We start from the raw sequence: 19,075 nt of genomic DNA, 5'->3' as shown, positions 1-19,075 counted from the left end.
AGCCTTTCCTGGTAGGACAACACCTCAGGGAACCTGACCCAAACATGTCAATCGACAGGGCTTAAGGATCTTTGACAGATAAAGAAAGAAATCTTGAGAGGTGCCTTGATTGGTTTTGGCAGCTCCAGTTTTAAGATCGGTTATAAGGCCTAAACAGTTCTGAGGGTGTCTAAAAATAAAACTTAAATCAGCGAGGAAAGTAAAAATGACAGTGGCTTAGTGGTCATTAAAATGTGTTCAGAATTTTCAAATGAATGTTTTATCACATAAATCATTACTCTTCACTACAAAAGCTGCTTTTATAAGTTAAAATTGGTATTGGTATTGGCGAGACTGGCCCTATAATTACTTGGTCTCAGAGTCAGATCAACACAAAAAGCTACAGTTTTGCACACCATTAGTACTTGATCGGAACGCTTCATAACTTCCGGAAGTCGTGTGCATTTTTATTGTGAAACGTTCAACCGGATGTTCCGAGTGTCTAATCTTGCTTCACACCGGTCTGCATGCCAGAGTAACGGTAGTCGTTTCCTCAGATCCCCCAATTGTCTGGGTTTGTTGACGTTTGCAGAAGTGCAGCAGTAGTTAGTAACGGGGCTCTGCCCCATGTTTAGACCAGCCGTGTGACAGTCAGCGAAGCTAGCCAGCTAGCTGGCTGGCTTAAATGGGTTTTCGAGTGAGAAGATGATCGCCTCACTCTCGAGAGGAAGTTTGATGGATGAGGTTCTTCACGGAGGCTTCAACGAGGTAACTTTACTCGGCGTTACTACTGCTAATGTTTATTACTTTGTGTTTGTTGTAAATTGTAAAGCGATTAAATTTCTTAAACGTCAGCCGGTAGGACACTGAAGTTAACCTGAGATTTTTTAAAAAAAGCATCCTTTATTGTAGTTTGTGCAGCTCAGGTAATGTTGACGCCGTTTTTGCTAATTTCATATGACGGTTGTAAATGAAATAATTGGACAAATAACTGACGTAAGATGTAGTTTTATGCTTGACTTGGATGGCTACAATAACGTTTAACGAAACGGTTGACAGGAAGTGAGACTCGACTGCTACCAAATATAACAATTAAACATCACAATTAGCGTGAAATGAGCATTTCTGGTTTGTGGAGATGGGTAGGTTCTTTGTGGCGTATCCCAGACAACGGGGTGTCACGTGACTGACCGATACCGGTAAGGATGTGGTAAACCCACGGAGTGTACGAGTGAACCGTGTGAAGTACAATGGGGGAGTATGGTGAACTCTGCACCTCTACTCTGAACGTGAAGGTACATGACTGACTTCACGGAGTAAAAGTAAAATCCATTGGGACAATAGGCGGACCCTGCCCCCTCTCCCCCTGACCCAGTGGCGTAAACAAAGGCACCCGTGTGTTATGCCGTTGTCGCAGGCTTCTTTGGCAGCCAGTCTAATGTGTGTGTTTGTGGTTTGTCGGATTTGTGCATCTGATTGATGGATTGCAGCAGCAGCTGGCAGCATATGTTTCCTGGGTGAACTCTCAGCTGAAGAGGAAACCAGGTTTGAAGCTCATCGCAGACCTCAGGCATGATCTGCAGGATGGGGTTGTGCTCACACAGCTAATCGAGATAGTTGGTAAATACAATCCTGCACACTGACACACAAACAAATGGATGACATGATGAAAGAACAATAGAGGGAAAAACAAAATAAACCACCAATAAGATGTTGTTTAATTTATGGTTGAACACAGTCTGTGCTCAACACCTGTTTGTCTTTTTTAACACTTGTTCTTTACATGGCCGTTAATGATGTTTCGTATTCTCTTTGGGAGCTGGGGAGGTGCTGGAGGGAGTGTATGCTGCTCCACAAAACAAAGAGGAGAGCAGGAAGAATGTGGAGGAAGTCTTGCGCTTCATTTCCTCCAGGCACATACGCATGCCTCACATATCCGCAAGAGGTAAACTTACAGAAAAATATGTATTTCCGCTCTTTTTTTCTTTTCTTTATTTCAAGAGTATATGTTCCTAAACTTTCTGTGGCTCATTATTCACTGTTGTAGCCAGGAAGTGTTATTAAAATTAGAACTTAAAGTCCATAAAACACTTGTATCAAATATATGTATTTGTCTATAAGTGTAAACAGTGTCTAAAAGTGCAGGGAAACTCTTAACATGTGCTTCTTTTCTTTTTGCAGACATTGTCGATGGTAATCTGAAATCCGTAATGAGGGTAATTCTGGCATTGGCGGCCCATTTCAAACCCACAGCCAATCACAGGAATGCTTCTGGGAGCGGGAGGAGGTTGACGAGAGGCCATGCCAGTCACAACCCTCTGTCTACTGTTGCTCTAGCTCAGGGTGCCGCTGCTACTCTGGCATCAGCTCGGCATGATGCCTCACTGCCCACACATACCGCACGCCTCCACAGGTATGCTGGCCACATGTTGTAAATATATCATGGGTGTAAACTCTTATCCCCATAGATTTCTGTTTAGAATCATGCAGGGGCTTGCTTGCTTTCCTGTCATATGCTTTGATGTAGTTCGGACAAATGTAAAGTTTTTGTTGTAAAATTCCTCTGTCCACTTATTTTAATTTGCACCTGAAAGTGGTTACTCTTTTCATACAAGTCAATCAAATGGGCCTACAGATCTAACAGACTAAAGTTAGCCGGCATTGTAGAAAACACCTCAGCATCTGCAGGGGGCACTGTGAGATGAATCGTGACCTGCTGCCGAGTGAGTTTAACTGTGGATTCAGTTGACAGCGTCACTATGAGCACACAGTTATTAGTTCAGAGGACTTTCACTCACTTTTATAAAACCAACACCATGGAACTGTCACATTCTTAACTAGTAATTTTTAACCCCACAAAGCCAGTTTTTTAATGATCATACAGTTGTATGATTGAGTTGTTAAATAATTAATGCACTGCCAGATGTGCAGTGCCTGAAAGCTGTGTTCCAGAAATAATTAAAGATATTTATTGTCAAACTATTTAGCAGCTCTACGTTTTTTAGATTTGAGTGCATTAGAAATCAATTGTGTGTCTTTGTGGAAACTAGCAAATGCATATTTTGAAAGAGTTGTATTTCAGCACATATGGCTTAATCATTGATGTGTATTTGATAAAAGTAAAGCTGCCAATCATATGTTTTTGTATTTGCACAAGACTTCTTATGTCTTGAAGCTCAAAAAGCTCATTGGTATAAACAGGGCTGTAGCATACAGTCAGGTATGTTATTATTGTTTGCCTGTTTATGAAGTCTGTTGATTTATTTGTGCATTATTCTTGTCTTAATTTGTCAGAACTGCAAGAAATTATTCATATTCTAATTAAGTAACTAAGAATCTGGTATTTGAGCTCCTATTCTTTATCTGTGGAGGAAGCAAATAATTAAAGCTTCCTTTTAGTCACATTTCAGCTGAACCTGTGCTCTCTATGGCAGAGTACAGCTGTGTCATTAGCAGTGTTGGGTAAGTTACTTTAAAATAGTAACTTAGTTACATTACTAGTTACTTCTATCAAAAGTAACTCAGTTACTTCAAGTTACTCGTTACTTTCAAAGTAACTAGTTACTAGGGAAAGTAACTTTGGTTTTACTCAGAATTCTCTTATTAATGTGTTGCTTCCACAACTTTGCCAGTCTTCTAGCTTGCTTACTTGCCACAAGTGCACTGTGCCACCTACCAATAGAAAGGAAAAGATAATGTGCATATTTCCACGAGAGAAATCCCACGCCTGGACCATCATTGACCCCTGCCATGATTCTAGCCTACGTCACAGTGTCATGTGCGCCTTTTACATCCAACACAAAAACTGCAGTCGTGGTGCTTTGATTGTACTCAGAACTCTGAAATTCTGCCTTCTGACTAGGAAGATGTAGGTAACACCAGACTGCAGATGAGCTGCATACAGGGCTGGACTGGGACAAAAAATCGGCCCGGGCATTTTGACTAGAGACCGGCCCGCCATTATAGGAAAAATCATAAAGCCTTTGAATGAAAACAAACGCTGTTGTGACAGTGATGTTCACTGTTTTGATGGTATATATGTATCAATCGTTTGTTGTAAGATTCAGATAATTATTTTTTAAAAGCTAGACATTTTAAATGAGAATAAGAAAGAAAAGTATTTCTTTGTGCCCCCCTCTCCCTGTTAATGCCCAACCTGGCCCCCCTGGCAAAACTTTGCTAGATCCGCACCTGCACAGTTACCAGCTGTCAGCTACATAGAAAAAGGATCCTGGGGTTATCTGTCTCTCAGAAACAGTTCATAACTTCCCTTCAACTCATTCATATCACCTAAAAGGTAAACCTGTATCTCCATCACCTGCTCAGCTCTGATGATTCAGTAAGGACATCTCCTGGTTTCATCTTCATGTTTCCCTCTCACCAGATAACCAAACCGACATCATGACCAGCAGCTTTTTTGCAGCTGTGGCTCCAGCAAACATCAGCTGATACTAGAAATTAATATTAAATAAATTCTAACAACTGCTGATCAAGCTTAAACGTGCTGCTGTTGTTTAACGCGACATTGGCTGGTTTCCTCTTTCTGGCGCAAAGTGAGCGATAAACAAACAAGAGAGCCGATCAGCTGATCATTGATCAGTTTTCATGATTGAAGTAGAAACAGGAGAGGGAGGGGGGAGAAAGAGAGAAGAAGAGGCAGCTGTGCAGCAAAGACACAGAATAACTCCAGCTTTGTGTCTTTTTCAATGTAGCCGAATTACGGGACAAACTGTTCCTTTTCATCTCAATAAGAAACGCGTAATATTTTCTCTGAACACCAGACGGGACGGTTGGCAACTCTAATAACTTATGAACAAAATAAAGTTCAACATCATTAACTTCATAGCACCCACTCAGCTGTATAGAAACTCCGTCATGCTAGCTAGTACGCAGTATGGAAAAAGTCAGAATAACGAAAATAAACTCCACCTAAACTTGGTTTATATCTGACTCGGATAGCCTACAGGTCATAACTTCTTACCTGAAGTTCAGTTCACACTTGGACCGGCGGCCGCCTCGGGTCTCTTTTCCTTCTGCGTCCCCTTTCCCTCATCCACCTGCTGCCTCCACCACTTGCTAATGTTACAGAATCTGTGGAAGCTCCGCGATAGCCACCACACGAAGTAACGAGTAACGACCCTATCTAAATCCCAGTAACGACTAACGCGTTCCTGATTTTGGCATAATAACTAGTTATCGTGCTCGTTACCACAATAATAACGTAGTTACTGTAACGCGTTACTTAATAACGCGTTAGTCCCAACACTGGTCATTAGCCCTAAAAGGGCTGATTCTTAGCTTTAAATGGCACCAGAGATGGTCTTTGCTGTCCTCTGGTGGACAAACACAGATCGTCATGTTTCTATCCTCACAAACGCTATAAAATAAAGAATGTCTCTGTGTGCAAGTTGAAAAGCTATTCGGTTGTCTTTCAGTGGCTGTGGATTGGATGGGGAGAAGAGTGTGTGTGTCCGTGCACTGGTTGAACAGTATGAAAGAGGAGCCCCAGATGAACAGGATAACCCTCAGCATAGCAGGTAATTTTGCACAAGCCTGTGTTTGTCATTGCTGTTATAGTCATGCAGGGCAAAAATAAATTTAGTGGTGTGAAATTATATTACTAGAAAGCTGTCATATTGCCATGTTTACATAACTCGATGCATATAAAGAGGCTCGGCTTTGCTGGCTGAAAGTCATCAAGAGATTTATTTACCTCCACTATACAAGGTAACAGAGCTTTATTTCTAATTCATTTTATTTGTAGAAATATAGTTTGTTATATTATCAGGATGAAGCCTCTTACAATAAAATGTTAGAATTATACTATGAGTACTTTGGAGAGGTTCAGCTCAAACCCTAGAGATCACATGAGATTCTTTCTTTCTTTCCACAATTTTTTCCTTTAACAATATACTCAGAAATACTCAGTCCACCTATCTGTGCATATAGAACATTATAGTATTATAGCTGATATCTAGAAGCTTTAATACTATAAACATCAAACTACAATGAAAGCCCGCTCAGAGATGTTTACACAGACACTCCCTGTTTTTAATATTATGAGACATGTGCACCCAGACTGGCCTAAATTGTTTGTGTCAACAATGCCCCTGACCTTTATCAGAGACCCCCTTCTGTCTATTGGTTTTATTTGACAGAGTGATGTAATTAAATGTTGTTTTTTAAAGTATTTTTACATTAGAGAGGGCCTTTTAGCTGCTAACTTATTTAGGGTTGTTACAGTGATGGATCCACAATTTGATTTTACGCTGAATGCTCTTTCACTCTTTTATTCAGACTTGGGATCATCACTAGGAGTAGACTAGCTTGTGAGCCTCTGAGGCTGGGTGTGTGGATTTTCAAGGGATCAGTAACTTGAAAGTAACATTTGAAGATCAGCAAATCTTTCCAATAAAACGCAGACAACAAACTATTAGCTATATAGTTAGGTAGCCATGCACTACAGGCTTGACTAAAAACACACTACTTTTCCAAGTTTTCTCTCCCAAATTTGCCACTTTTATCTGTAAAAGTATCTGAATGTTAGTGTTACATGCAGCTCTGTTTATGTAAATTTGATATCTGTCATTTTTAAAACGTATTTTTCAGCAGTTTAAAAACAGAAAACCACATTTTTGTGGTGTGTGAGTTTTACTTTGCAGAAACTGCCTGACAGAGCATATGACTTTGGTCTTAGCGCTGCAAGTTTTGTTCTCTTTGTGTGTGTGTGTGTGTGTGCGTGTGTGCGTGTGCATGTGTGTGAGAGAGTACATCTGAGCAAACCACAGGCAGATGACAGGGAAAAAAAAATCAACCTTTGTCTTCTCAAATCACATGTCCATTTTGAAGTTATGTGATCATATTTTTAGTTACAGTTATTTTTAGAGTGAGGGTTGAATTAATTGATTATTTGTAGTCCAGTGGGGGTTTGTCTTCTCGGAGAGACACTGATTCATCAGAGATATAAATAAAACCCGATGCTGCCATCCTTCCCATATGTTGCTCATTTGAGAGATACTAAGCTGCTGCGCTGATTGCCATGGTTACCCTTAGCTAGCTAGAGGCTGGGGAGCGGATGTTTCAGCATGAGGAGATTCACAAATTGCCATTAGTTTGTCTTAGCTGTAGATGCTAGACTCTTGCAGACAAAGTCAACTACTTGGAGTTGTTAAGTACCAGCTGAAGCGGCCATAGCTCGCTATGGGGGGTGCGCAGATAAAATGGTAAGGCAAGACACTGATGCTGTGTGGGTTTGTGGTGATTCCTGAGGTTTGTGTTAGGTTATGCGTGTTTTAGCATAACTGAAAGTCTGGTTAGTTCAAGTGTAAAAAGTGAGTGTAGTATGGTTATCACGGGTTGATTTTGATCCCTTCAGGCTCCTTTTCCTCCAGGATATGAGACATGAGACATTTATCTGCAAAGATTTGCAAAAGAGACACCCTGGTAGCAGTTTACATGCTTTGCTTACGACATGTTTACAGTGCTTTGTGCATGATAACTGTCACTTTTGTCTCGTGGTTGTTGTGTTTCTTTCTCATGCTGCTAAAAATGCAAATACGTGTTATGAAGGACATGCAGTCAGAACCTGAAACAAAGACATGTGAGTCAGCATTAAATGGAGTGTCATACATGATGTAAAGTAATATTACTTCTGGTGCGGACAGTAAACTAGGAAAGGTTACAACTGACCTTCTGAAGGTAAAGCATTTTTTTCCAAGCTAAGAAGAAGACCCCGAGGTGAAATGCAGAGACTGGAGATTTCCAATATATATATATATATATATATATATATATATATTAGAGATGGCACGATACCACTTTTTTATGTCCGATACCGATATCATAAATTTGGATATCTGCCGATACCGATATGAATCCGATATAGTGTGTTTTTTAATCAATAAAACGTTTTTTTAATATCTTGCTGCATTTTGTATAAGTTTATACTCAAGTTTAAATAAATAACAACACTAAAGCTATTCTGTTATACCTGTATGTAAAAAATACACTGCGCCCAAAATATTTCATAGTTCAGCAACACTGATCAATCTAATAAACTTAAACCTACTCCATCCTCCCTATTCTGGTATTTTAAAGAGTACTTAGCAGAAATATTAAGCAACCTAACTAATAGGGTTGCAAACTCCCAGCAAAAAAAAAAAAGAGAACCACCCTCCACCTCATGATGCTTAATTGGTGTAATCAAATTTAATTTGATGCAGGGGGAAAAATGCACAGAAATAAATTATTTTTTAAGAATAATTAAATAGATTCAACATCTTTCTTCAACAGAATTGCAGACTGCACAGATGGTACCTTCCCAAAGGAAAAAGTAGTATAGCTTACTAGGGTATATTAGACTTAACAGTTACTATATACAGTAATGGACTTCTATATATTTTACATCAGATTAAAACTTTGGGTGTAAGAGTCAGATAATTATTTATTAAAAGCTAGACATTTTAAATCAGAATAAGAAAGAAAAGTATGTCTTTGTGCCCCCTTTTCCCTGTTCATGCCCTATCGGCCCCCCTGGCTAAACTTTGCTAGATCCGCCCCTGCACAGTTACCAGCCGTCAGCTACGTAGAAAAAAATCCTGGTGTAGAAAGTAATATTAAATAAATTCTAACAACAGCTTATCAAGGTTAAACGTGCTGCTGTTGTTCAGCCGCTGGTTTCCTCTTTCTGGTGCAAAGTGGGCCAAAAACTAAGAAGAGAGACAGACTCGCGACAGAAAAGCCGATCAGCTGATCATTAAGCAGTTTCATGATTGAAGTAGCAGCAGGAGAGAGAGAGAGAGGCACTCGCTCCATATATCTGTTGTTAAGCTTAACGTGGGAATGCTTTACAGACATTCAGAGATTAACTTACACACTTGCTTTACTTCTCTCTGGGAAAACTTCCTCGGAGATGAAATGCTGGTTTGCTAGCCAGGCTACAAATACACACAGCTGCTCTATCACGTGATGCATACTGCTGCTACATGCTACGGTTATGAGCCGAGTTACACCGTGTAGCAAGTTTTGTGAGGTGCTGTTTTGATATTTAATGGATCGGATTACATTTTTTATTTCTCTCCGATATCCGATCCAGTAATTTGGGTCAGTATCGGACCGATACCGACACGTAATATCGGATCCGCCCATCTCTAATATATATATATATATATTAGAGCTCTTCTGTAGGCGTGCAAAATAGAGCTGACAGAGAGTTAAATGAATGAAAAGTATTTTAAATCTTTATCTACATGCTTCTGTAGTGCAAGACGATTAATGAATGTTTTGTCCTTTATGAGCCTCAGCTCTGTTAGTCCGCTGTCATCACCAAGAGCTCCACCGAGCAGCCACTCAGACAGGCAGGAGCAAGACCAGGAGCAACAGCAAAGCAATGGTGAGACACAACTCGTCACTTCAGGTTCATTTCTAAATTTCTCCAAATTTCCCACTGACATCACAGTGACACTGTGTTATTTGTTTGTACACATGTGCGTGAGTAGCCGAGTCATCTCAAGTTGCAGTGGAGCTGGCATGGGGGGACTCTCTCAATGATACTCTGGAGAAAGAGGTGCAGGAGACACGAAAAATGGTGTCTGCATTACAGGTGTGTTCATCACAAACCTCCATGTTTGATCACTGATGTGCTTCTTCGCATTTTGTGAAGCACTGCTTGTATTTTGCTCGTGTTTTCGTACATATAGTAAAAGAAGGCTTCAGGTGATTTTTGAGATTTCTTGTTAAAAGAACTGTGTGGGGGTCATGGTTCAGTTCCCTGCACTGGGCCAGAACACACTACCCTAAACAACATAAACATGCAAGGTCCTGTTTATGTTGTTTACCTACTGACTTTTCTTGATGCGGGATTGTAATGCAATTCTTAGTAGCTTTTATTTTAGTTCTTAACTTACACCGTGCACTGCCTCATAAGGCAACCTGCCAGCTAATGTAACACCGTGCAAACTGCTGTCACATGTGTGTGCCTTTGAAGGCTCTGCTGCTGCGTGGTTCACTGCCCGAGGACGAGCAGGATGCATCTTTGACTTTGGAACAAGGGAACACATCTGAACAGCAGCTGGTAATAATGGTGTCTTTTTCTTAGTTTTTCTACTCAACTATTTGTTGCCTTTATTTCATCCCTGCTGTCTGCTCTCTATCTTGCTGTCTCTCTTTCTCTGTCATTCCTGTGTCATTTTCGTCTTCAACCCTTTGTGTTCACTACAGATCACGTTACTGTTTCATAGCTGTGGTTTTTGTGTGCGCGCATGTCTCAGAGGGTGACACGGGTATCAATTTCACTGTTTTCTCACTCCATTGCAGTTCTCACACACATTCCCTCTTTCTCCTTTTTTCCAGGTAGTCATTCGCAGTCGTTTAGATCAGAGTATGGAGGAAGCTCAAGAGCTGAAGGTACAGTTACTTTTTACAAGGTTTTTTTTTAATGTCATTGTTTTCTCCTCTTGTTTTTGTTGGGAAACATGACACCTAGAATGGATTTGTGGCGAAACACACTGCAATTCATTATTAACATTATTAACGTTGTGTTTGCTGCTTCAGAGGGAACTGTTGTGCTGTAAGCAGGAAGTGAGGAGCCTGCAGGGAGTCAAGGTGGGACAAATCTAGACCCAGTTAATGATCTTAGTGCTTAGTTGAAAATAATTCTAGTTGTGTTGAAAAAGTGCCGACTTTCTGTTGGGTTGTTGTTGTGCAGGATGCCCAGCAGCAGAGACTGTGCACTCAGGAGGCGCTCATACTGCAGATGAAGCAAGAGCTGCTCAGAGCCAGCATGACGAAGGATGAACTCGACAGCAAAAATGTACTATACAATACGATTCCATTTTTTGGTTGTTTTTTTATTGCATAAAGTCAGAGTCCTGTTTACAAGAAAGTTGGGCACTTTGCATTATAGATGTGTAATGCACAGTCCCTCACCTGTGGAAATGTGTTGCAGGCAGAGCTACAGTGGAAGCTGGAAGAATGCAACAGGCTGTGGGCTGAATGCAAGGTGACCTACTCTAGCTTATCATTTGAGTCTCACTTTAGCATTTATCATTACAACACATTTGTGCAATAAGGTTTGACTAAATGTAGAACCACATATTTCCTCTTTGGTTGGTTGTGCGTGAGCAGAAGGAGGTCGCTCAGAAGGACAGACTTCTACAGCAACTCAAACACAAGCTCGAAGAAAGCCAGGGCATGCAGGTGTGAAGCTCTCTCCCTCTCTCTCTCTCTCTCTATCACTCGACAAGATGTCTTGATTAATGGAGAAGTATTAATCAGTCTTTTTAACCACTGCCCTGAAACATAGCTTTAGATAGGAAGTCCTCTTAAGTAGATCTATGAACTCATCCTTATAAGTAACTTAAATTTCTAGACTTTCTGTCTAGCATTCACAATGATGAACGAATCTTGGGTTTCAGACCAAGTATACCAAGGCATGCAGACCGGAGCAGTCAGAGAACCAACGACCTTTAAATATTCCTTGGAGAGTCAGCGCTTGTTTGCATGTATAGCTCTAGAATTGCTGCAGTTATCCGAGTAATGGATGAGCAATCAAAGGAACCATAACTGATTTAAAGAAACATTTGCAGTTTCACTGTACCAGCGGTGCGTATATGGTGCACCTGTGAGACAAAGAAAAGCAGCAGTTAAATGGTGAGTGGTGAGTTTGGAGTTATCGGACAAGAGGGCTGCCTACTGTTGGTGTGTTTCTGAGCCAGGTGCTGAGCCGTGGTGAGGAAATCAGATGTGTCTGTATCTTCATAGATTGCCAGGCAGGAGGGCCTGGCAATCTATGAAGATTTTTGGTTACATTTTTATATGTTTTGTGTGACTTCCTTGGACTGACCTGCTTGAGGTTTAAACAGTACATACATATTTGTACTCTTCATATCATTTGTATTCTTATAACATCAAACATGATTTGATGAGATGATACTACTTGATTTTTAATATATTGAAGCAAACAATCATGTTGAATGAAATTAAAGATGGTGTTTGCAGAAAAGTTTCTCTCAGTTTATCACACTGTCACATATCTAGGTTGTGAAACTGATTCTCCTGGAGATTAGTTGTTAAACCCAGTGTCAACAGGCTTGAGGTTAGCCAAGAGGGTGCTCTTAGGCATTGTGGTCATGCTTGTTGAATATTGAGCTGATCTATGCAAGTTGGGAACAGAAATGTTGAAGACTACAGCTTTACCCTCTTGCTGTGACTGAGTTTACTCCTGATAAGAATTACTGTGATGTCCCGTCTTCTGGCTTCCTGGGGTCATAAAATGCTTACACATTCTTAGTTTAAAGAACATGTATTAAGACGTCTTTGTGGTTATCACCATTTATTCAGGGCTCTGTCAATGATTGCCTGCAAGCACTACATCACATTGATTACATTAATTCGTGATTTGGCAGAATGAACTACAAAGAGAGTTGGAGCATAAAAACAGCATGCTGCAGGAGCTGATGAGCAGAGATCAACAACAGGTAGTATTTTTCTACATCGGTCCTTTAAGCAGGATGATTTTATGTTCTGTCTGCATCAAACATAAGTTCAGAGTTGCAATAAACAGCTGATTATTCCTCTTCTTTTCAGATTCCCACCAGTGCAGAAAATAATGGCTGTTCTTACCCTGGAAATCCTGCTCCTTCTGTGTCTGGCGTAAATATTATTTTTGTCAAAAAGTTTTCTAAGTATTTTTGGCTGATTGCTTTACACTTGAAATGTCATAACCCGTATTCTACATTTTAGACCAGCAAGTTCTTTGAAATGCTGAGATAATGTGATAAGATCGTTTGAGCATTGATCACTGCTGATCAAATGATTAACCAGAAGGCACTATACTTCAAAATAGAGTTTCTGTGATATAACAAATGTCGAATATATGCAGAAATAGCAGTGTAAACAAGCATGAGGGGGTTTAGCTCAGTTTGTTTGTTTGTGCTCTGTCAGCAGGCAGAAGAAGTTCAGCTGCTCAGAGATGCACTTCGGAGTTTGAGGAACAACTTCAGAGACCACGACCCGCAGCACCATACACTGGACACCCTGGAGCAGGGCATTGTATCACTCATTGACAGGCTGCATGTTCTGCACACGCAGAGGGTACAAATACCATGCATTCACAGAACACCTGATAAATTAGTCTTATGAGTTTAGTTAGTACCTGTGCCTTGTGGGTTAAAAGCCCAAACTGTGTGGCGTCACGAGTCAATTGGCAAGTCTGCTGTAACTAAAAGTAGCTGCTGACTTGTTAAACTATCAGCTGATGATCACTTTAAAATCAGATTTTTACCCTGAATTTTTATTGAAGATTCAAAGAGGGTTTTTGTTTTTTGTTTTGGTAATTTTATTCAGGGAAGGGGGAAATCTCCGAGATGCAAAGCCCAACACGGAGATTTAGACTCGTCGTCTTCCACAAGTAAGAGCCTTTAGTGTGTCCCAGCTTCACAGCCATACACTGTAATCATTTTACTGATTGTGTTCTTGTTGTTTTGTTATAGAGAATTGTCAGTCCCATAGTGGTTCATCTTCCTCTACAAAAATCCTTTATTTTACTGGGAAATCTCCAACGCCTTCAATGATCACTATACCGAAGAGGTTTGTGTGCAGCAACAATTGAAAGAATATACTAACTGTACTGCTAGCTACACTGACTGAAGTGCTTCACACCTTAGACTGTATTTAAAAGATGGTTATTTTGGGTCTCTATAGTGTCATAAACCTGCAATCTTTCTAATGGCCAACAGGAGGCATGGTTAGAAAAGACGTTTGATTGTGTAGAAGTCTGAGAACACAGACCCCTCCTTTGATCTATGACCTCAGGAAAAACTTTACCAATGAGTTTATGACTTCAATCATTAGTTTCACACCTTATTGAATATAACGTGATCATTTTGGAAATTATGGACTCTGTTGGCCTCCGTTTCCTTGTCAGACCCACCTTTTACGTGCCACATCATATTGACAACGAACAAAATGCTTAACAAAATGTGGCTGCTTCCATCTTCTGTATACAGTTTATGCCTGAGACTTAGTATTTCTATTCGGCGTACTCTTAGGTTGGCTTATCTCAGACCTTCCCAAAGTGTGGGGCCCGCCCCCATTGCAGGGGGGGCGCGGTATGAAAGGGGGGGGACAAAACGCTTGGAGACTGCTAGCATGGGGCGCCCACAGAAACGCAAAGCAGGAGATGAAGCATCGCTGAATATGTTTCCAAACCAACTTCATTCTAAGCCAAAGACTAGAAAATATGGTGAAGCATTTCTTCCCTTTGGCTTCACCTGCACAAGCGCCAAGGTAGGTCTCCCTGCAGAATTGGTTTCCCCTTCGTCTGGAGCACCCGCCTGGCTCTACAAATCACGGACAAACAGTATCCCACATTCTTGATTTTTAGTTCACAAACATTTATAATGACTTGTAATGACTAACTACTCCTGACATTTTGGAGATGTTAGCTCTTTATACAGTAAAGTTACAGTGGGATACAAATAATATCAGGCTGATCCTGCCACGATTTGTTCCCTCGTTTCAAATCACGGACAAACAGTATCCCACAGTTGTTTATGTTTTTGAAACCATTTTGCACAGAGAGGCATTTTTTGAAAAATGTATTGATAGCAATGTTGAATATTATTAGTTTTAAAAAATCTCCGTTTTCGGTGATTCGAAACGGCATTTACGTGTGGACGAAACAGCTGCGTTTTCAAAAATACCCGTGTAGGTGTGGACGTAGCGTAAGAGTTAGTAGTTTATTTTCTTACTACCTGTAATTTATTGCAGATTACTTGTATTTGCTTAATTGTTTACTAAATGTTGGAGGTGTGAAATAAACTGCAATGGAGCAAAATATAGGTGTGTGTGGTTGGAGGATGTGTTTGTGTGTGTGCGCGTAGGAGAGGGGGGGCGTGAACATTTTTTGTAAAACAAAGGGGGGCCCAGCAAAAAAAGTTTGGGAACCACTGGCTTATCTGATTTTGTGAAATCAGCCTGTGAGAGACAACATATCCAATCACCTGCCCTTTCCAATTCCCATATGCTTCAGTGTAGTAAACTGTGTCAGGTCAGGCCAAGAAATTCGAAAATTATAATTAGCGTGACACAGTTTCTTTGCACGTGTTGTCCAGGCTGGGTGAGGTGACTCTCAAGGATGTTAAGGCAGCTGTTGATCGAGAGGGAAACTACAGGTACCACTTTAAAGCCCTGGACCCAGAGTTTGGCACTGTGAAAGAAGAGGTGAGAAAAAGCAGCACAAGTGTAAAATCAAATCTGGTGCACACTGCTGAGAGTTTGTTATTATTACCTAATATGCTAAATAATCCTAGAATTTCTTGTACTAAAAGCTAATTAGTCTTTACTCTTGCCTGCAGGTATTCCTGGATGAAGCAATTGTTCCAGGTTGGGAAGGAAAAATAGTGGCCTGGGTAGAAGAGGATTGTGGTGAGGAAAGGTAACGGCATGATCCATCTGTCTCTGTTTGTTCTCCTAAATCTCAGTGTTGGGGAGCTAATTATGTTTTCTGTCTCAGGCCGCTGTAGGTTCAAACTGAGAAGCTCTCGACACTTTTTACTGTGATCCCAGAGGCACATTAAGGCAGCAAAGGCACAAGTGGACTGGACCTTCTATCAAAATACTGTAGGAGCACGAGGTTTGGGTTCATTGTAACTGATGTCCATAATAGTGTAAAAGTCAGTGCCTTACACAGTAAAGCTATTTATGGACTCAGAAATAACGTTTTAAAGAACCTGTCAAAAACCACAGTAGTGTTGTTGTTTCACCACAACTACAGAACATTTACTGTAGTCACTGTTTATTTTTTATTACTTGTTCATCAGTGTTGCCTTCAAAGAGACACCTCTAGATTACATGTTGCAAATTGATGTTTTCTCTTATGTGTTCAAGTACGTTACAGTTTTCATTACTATAAGCTGTTACCTTCAGATAAAGAAATAGGATTTGGGGGATGGTGGGGGGGGGGGGGTGTTGTACATGTTTTGCGCTGTGATTTGTCTAAACTGTGGTCGACAAAATATAGAGAGGCAAGACACGGCTGTATTTCTGTGTTTCGTGTTAGTTACATATGATGGCATGGCGGTCAAAAGGACTCATTTGTGAACTAAATCAAGAGGAGGAGAGTTGAATGTGGCTTTGTAGCCAATCGGCGTGCCTTGTAGGCACGCTCAGATTGAACTTCTGATAGTAAAAACGCATTTTGTGTAAATTTGTGTCTTCACTATGCCTTTAAATATATTCATTTTATGCCTGCTGTTTGTTTAAAGAGATTATGAACCGAGGATGTCCCTCCTCTGGTCGAAATATGCTCTGGATGTGAATTTTACATCAGAACGTTCACAGGATCCTTGTTCTGTAACATTTAGCCATCTTTCTTTTTACTGTGTGCGGGTGTGTGTGTGTGTGTGTGTGCGCACACAGATGTGTGTGTGTTTGGGAAGTTAAACTGGTTGTCACACATGCCATTGTTTCTCCCTGCCCTTGTCTTGCCATTTGGAATAAACTCCTACAGAATCCATGCAGACGTCTGTTTATTAACTCCTGCTTGAATACCACGACTGGCTGTACTGTAGAACGTAGAATATACTGGTGAGAGGATTATTGAACACCTGAGCTGTTTGCTAAAAGTTATTTTTTTAAGTGAATACTGTCTGTTAACAGCTTTTATTGTACGTTAGGTATTTTTGAAATAAAACCTGAGACTGTTTTTTAACAAATGTGTTGTTCCCGTTTTTTTATCGCACATGCAATACATTACCATGAATATCAATGTCTTTATTATTGATTTCACCTGAGATGAACTGGGATTGCAATGGGTTCACTCATTCCAACTGATACAGAACATATTAGGTTAATCTCTTTCATGATTGGTCAAGCTTTCATTATTTTCTTCATTTTTTCGGTGAATAAATGTCAAGGCGTTGCAAGTTGTCTTCCTGTTTGTCGGAGCCTAAGGTGATTTTAATTAGTGAAGTGAAGTAGAGAATGATGGTCTCAAATGCATTTTCGGTTCATTTAATAGTTTAATCATAAATTATAATTGCAAGTCTGGACTCAACCCTAAACACTGGGAAATGAGGACTAAAATAAAAAGCATAAAACCAGAGCTTAGAGGTTAAAAACGTAAAATCTGTGTCCATTTAATGTGCTTTGTGCAGAGTTACCCTCATTGTGTTGACTACTATCACACAGAATTGGATGGATTGAAAGATTTGCTAATTCTTGAAAAGAGCAGAATTCTTGAAACAGAGTTAATTGAACAGATTCATATAAACAGAAAAACAACATCTTAACACAAAGAAAAGCAAAACAACCCCGGGGTGAAAAGCCTTAAACACATGTAGGTCAAAAGTCAACAAAGACAAACTCTCAGGGCATATCAGGGCTCTTATTTATTTGTGAGGAGTCACCAACTCCTCCTTCTTTTGTTTTGTAGCTTTGTATACTTTGCATTTAAATTTATTAAATTCCCATCTTTTATTTCCCTGACTGAGTCCAAATCTTTTTCATAAAACACAGATAGCTAGTAGATGAGACTTACTTTGATCAGTATGTAATTTTACACCATTTTGCGTCCTTCATTATAGTCGACACATCACTTTCTGGACACTCCTGCTGGACTCTATCATCCATTGTCTTTATAGTTATTTGACAGGTCTGTGACGTGTTAGATATGAAGTGATGATTATTTCACTTATAATAAGACTACCCCATCCAACTTGGCAGTTCTTGACTTCTTAACCCAGGTGTACTGCCAAGAATAGACTCTAAATCTCACTTCTACCACTTCAGTCAGTCTGTGCTATAGAAACAGCCGATACAGCACAAAAAAATGACCAGGTGCATCTTCATATCAGCCATATTCTACCAACCATAAGGCATAATTTCCACCAGGTTCCTCTATGTTGGTAACTGGTTCCCATGTTTCATGTTTGTTCTCTGCTTACGCTGTTATCTTGTGCTCTAGTTGCTCCCGGATACTTCGTGGCGCATGATTAAGACTCCCCTCTGGGATTCTGTTTTCATACCTGCTCTCTGGGAATTCCTTGGCGCCTCACATGCATGCCCTCCTGCCCATTCATCACCTTGGACCCAACTGAACTCAGGTCAGCCATCTCACACTCACGAATCCTCCTGGACTCACGCCACCTCTATCACTCCTCCTGCAAGTAAGCTAGGAAAAACTGTCATACTCACCTTCTCTTAAACTCACCCTTGAACTCTATTCTCCTCTTTCCCAAGTGTGACCATTACATACCAGCCATGCTCCAGTTACCTTCACTGTCCCGTTTCTTTGGTTGCTCATAGCTACATCACCACGCCATGTTTACCAAACCACTGTATTTTGTCACTGCTAATTGTTACCCCTGTGTTAATTAAAAAACATTGTTAAAATGCTCCTTTCGCCTCTGCTCTGGGTTACTGCACTTGGGTTTAGTTCAAGTTACCGGCCTCTGGCCCCTTTAGACATGCTCGTACGTCATTGTCATGTGACACACTCACACAAATAAAACATGGTTTAATGAAGAAGCATTCTTATGGGAAAGTATCAGTAGTCTAGTTACTTTTTTGCAATAGTAATCCCTTGTTGCTTGAAAAAAGTAATTGGATTACAGTAACACGTTACTTTATGTTACGCGTTACGTTTTTGCTATTTGTGAATAATAATGGTTCACACTCAGTTGTTTCACAATGCGCATCATTCCACAGTGTCAGGAAAAAAATTTCACACTTTAATGTTCAGCCTCTTCACTATCCTCTCCTCTTCATCTGAGTCTCCACCCTTTTGTTCATTTCAAATCGTACTTATAGTCTAAATTTCCATATTCAAAATATAACAATAATAATACAAAACTTTTTTCTTTTGTGTTCCTTTTTCATATTTTTGTTTGCATGTACTATAAAATTGGAAAAAGTACAAAATAAAAAGTAAAAAAAAAAAATACAAAACTTCACAAAAATATCAGACAGATATTTATATATCTCTGGGTTTGTTTCTTGTAAAACAAGATTTATTTTGTAAGAGCTCAGCGGAGATACTTTTATTCGGCAGCCATCTTGGAATTTTGAAAATTATTTCAAAATTGATTAATTGGCA

At 40.1% G+C, this 19,075-nt stretch overlaps 1 protein-coding gene across 4 annotated transcripts; it reads left to right on the top strand.

Moving 5' to 3' along the window:
- Window positions 1–48: 48 nt before the first annotated feature.
- LOC146509835 (dixin-like) lies at window positions 49–17,290 on the top strand. Of its 4 annotated transcripts, none has more exons than XM_085174361.1 (21): window positions 49–747; window positions 1,473–1,599; window positions 1,799–1,924; window positions 2,161–2,392; window positions 5,415–5,516; window positions 9,276–9,370; window positions 9,477–9,580; window positions 9,965–10,051; window positions 10,330–10,383; window positions 10,531–10,581; window positions 10,685–10,789; window positions 10,925–10,978; window positions 11,104–11,175; window positions 12,384–12,455; window positions 12,565–12,630; window positions 12,922–13,071; window positions 13,324–13,387; window positions 13,470–13,566; window positions 15,093–15,201; window positions 15,336–15,415; window positions 15,494–17,290. In XM_085174361.1, exons 1-21 carry the CDS (start codon window positions 685–687, stop codon window positions 15,501–15,503), a joined length of 1,920 nt encoding a protein of 639 aa, XP_085030487.1. In that variant the 5' UTR covers window positions 49–684; the 3' UTR covers window positions 15,504–17,290. The 4 variants fall into 4 exon arrangements, with proteins under 4 accessions (XP_085030487.1, XP_085030488.1, XP_085030486.1 ...); XM_085174362.1 differs by having other exon boundaries at window positions 1,470–1,599; window positions 9,282–9,370; XM_085174360.1 differs by having other exon boundaries at window positions 1,470–1,599; window positions 12,925–13,071.
- Window positions 17,291–19,075: the final 1,785 nt, after the last annotated feature.

Source organism: Neolamprologus multifasciatus, chromosome 10 (assembly GCF_963576455.1).
Source record: "Neolamprologus multifasciatus chromosome 10, fNeoMul1.2, whole genome shotgun sequence".
In the NCBI taxonomy this organism is placed as follows: Eukaryota; Metazoa; Chordata; class Actinopteri; order Cichliformes; family Cichlidae; genus Neolamprologus; species Neolamprologus multifasciatus.
This window is presented reverse-complemented; position numbering and strand designations above follow the sequence as displayed.